The sequence below is a fragment of the Clupea harengus genome, chromosome 20, assembly GCF_900700415.2.
Source record: "Clupea harengus chromosome 20, Ch_v2.0.2, whole genome shotgun sequence".
Classification (NCBI taxonomy): domain Eukaryota; kingdom Metazoa; phylum Chordata; class Actinopteri; order Clupeiformes; family Clupeidae; genus Clupea; species Clupea harengus.
In genome coordinates this window covers 822,932-824,562 of record NC_045171.1, presented here as the reverse complement: position 1 = coordinate 824,562, position 1,631 = coordinate 822,932, and the positions used below count along the sequence as shown (strand labels likewise).

General features: G+C 53.1%; 1 protein-coding gene across 1 annotated transcript in view; it reads left to right on the top strand.

Annotated features, from left to right (window-relative positions):
- The window catches only part of LOC116217979 (adhesion G-protein coupled receptor G5-like), a 3,038-nt gene extending 1,953 nt beyond the window's left edge, over positions 1-1,085 (top strand). Inside the window, exons 4-5 of the mRNA XM_031558000.2 lie at positions 222-538; positions 927-1,085. Coding sequence (XP_031413860.2) covers positions 222-538; positions 927-1,039 — 430 coding nt within the window. The 3' untranslated portion in view covers positions 1,040-1,085. The remainder of the gene's footprint in view (positions 1-221; positions 539-926) is intronic.
- Positions 1,086-1,631: the final 546 nt, after the last annotated feature.

The following is a 1,631-nucleotide window of genomic DNA, read 5'->3' as shown; positions in this document are numbered from 1 at the left end:
CTGTGTGTGTGTGTGTGTGTGTGTGTGTGTGTGTGTCTATGTGTGTGTGTGTGTGTGTGTCTGTGTGTGTGTCTGTGTGTGTGTGTGTCTGTGTGTGTGTGATTGTGTGTGTCTGTGTGTGTGTGTGTGTGTGTGTGTGTGTGTGTCTGTGTGTGTGTGTGTGTGTCTGTGTGTGTCTGTGTGTGTGTGTGTCTGTGTGTGTGTGTGTCCTCTTTTTCCAGCTGCTGGTTGTCTGAATCGAGTGCAGGCTCTGAGGGTTGGAGAAGTGTGTGCGTTTCAGTGCTGAAATACCTGACTGTGCACGCCTACTTAGGGGCGGTGCTCCTCTTCAACGGTGTGATACTGCTGCTGATTGGCCGTGAGCTGTTGGGGGCGGGACCTCGGGCGGTGCAGGGGCGTGGCCGAGTGTGTCGCGACGCAGTGACCCTGTTGGGCCTCAGCTTTGTTCTGGGCCTACCCTGGGGTTTGGCCCTCTGCTCACACGGTCCCCTCACACACATCGCCACGTACCTCTTCACTGTCCTCAACGGCCTACAGGGTGAGTGCTCTCCCTTTAGAATCTCATCTTACACACACACACACACACACACACACACACACACACACACAGTAGGCTTTAGAATCTCACACAGTAGGCTTTAGAATCTCACACAGTAGCCTTTAGAATCTCACACACACACACACACACATTCACACACACACACACACAGTAGGCTTTAGAATCTCACAGAGTACTGAGACAACAAAATGCAGTTTGGCATCTAACCAGAAGTGCAAAAAAAGCAGCATCTGTGTGTGTGTGATTGTGTGTGTCTGTGTGTGTGTGTGTGCGTGCGTGCGTGCGTGCGTGCGTGCGTGCGTGCGTGCGTGCGTGCGTGCGTGCGTTCGTGTGTGTGTGTGTGTGTGTGTGTGTGTGTTCTCCTCAGGTGTGTTTCTGTTCATGTGGGTTCTAGCGCTCACCTGCAGACGGAACCAGCAGGCCGAGTCCTCCTCAAACACCCAGTCCACTATTAAAATGGGGAAACTGGGAGCCTCATAATGACCCCTGACCCCATCAAGACAGCAGTCCTGACCTGTGACCCCTGACCCCATCAAGACAGCAGTCCTCACCGTGACCCCTGACCCCATCAAGACAGCAGTCCTGACCTCTGACCCCATCAAGACAGCAGTCCTCACCGTGACCTCTGACCCCTGACCCCATCAAGACAGCAGTCCTCACCGTGACCTCTGACCCCATCAAGACAGCAGTCCTCACCGTGACCTCTGACCCCATCAAGACAGCAGTCCTCACCGTGACCTCTGACCCCATCAAGACAGCAGTCCTCACCGTGACCCCTGACCCCATCAAGACAGCAGTCCTGACCTCTGACCTCTGACCCCATCAAGACAGCAGTCCTCACTCTGACCTCTGACCTCTGACCCCATCAAGACAGCAGTCCTCACCTCTGACCCCTGACCCCATCAAGACAGCAGTCCCGACCGTGACCTCTGACCCCATCAAGACAGCAGTGGGATGCTGGGAATAGACGACACAATGCAGAAATGTTAATATGAAAGAAGCAGCAAAGAAGCCTTGAGACAATTCTATTAATAAATGAATAATATTCAATTGAATTGCTAATATGACAACA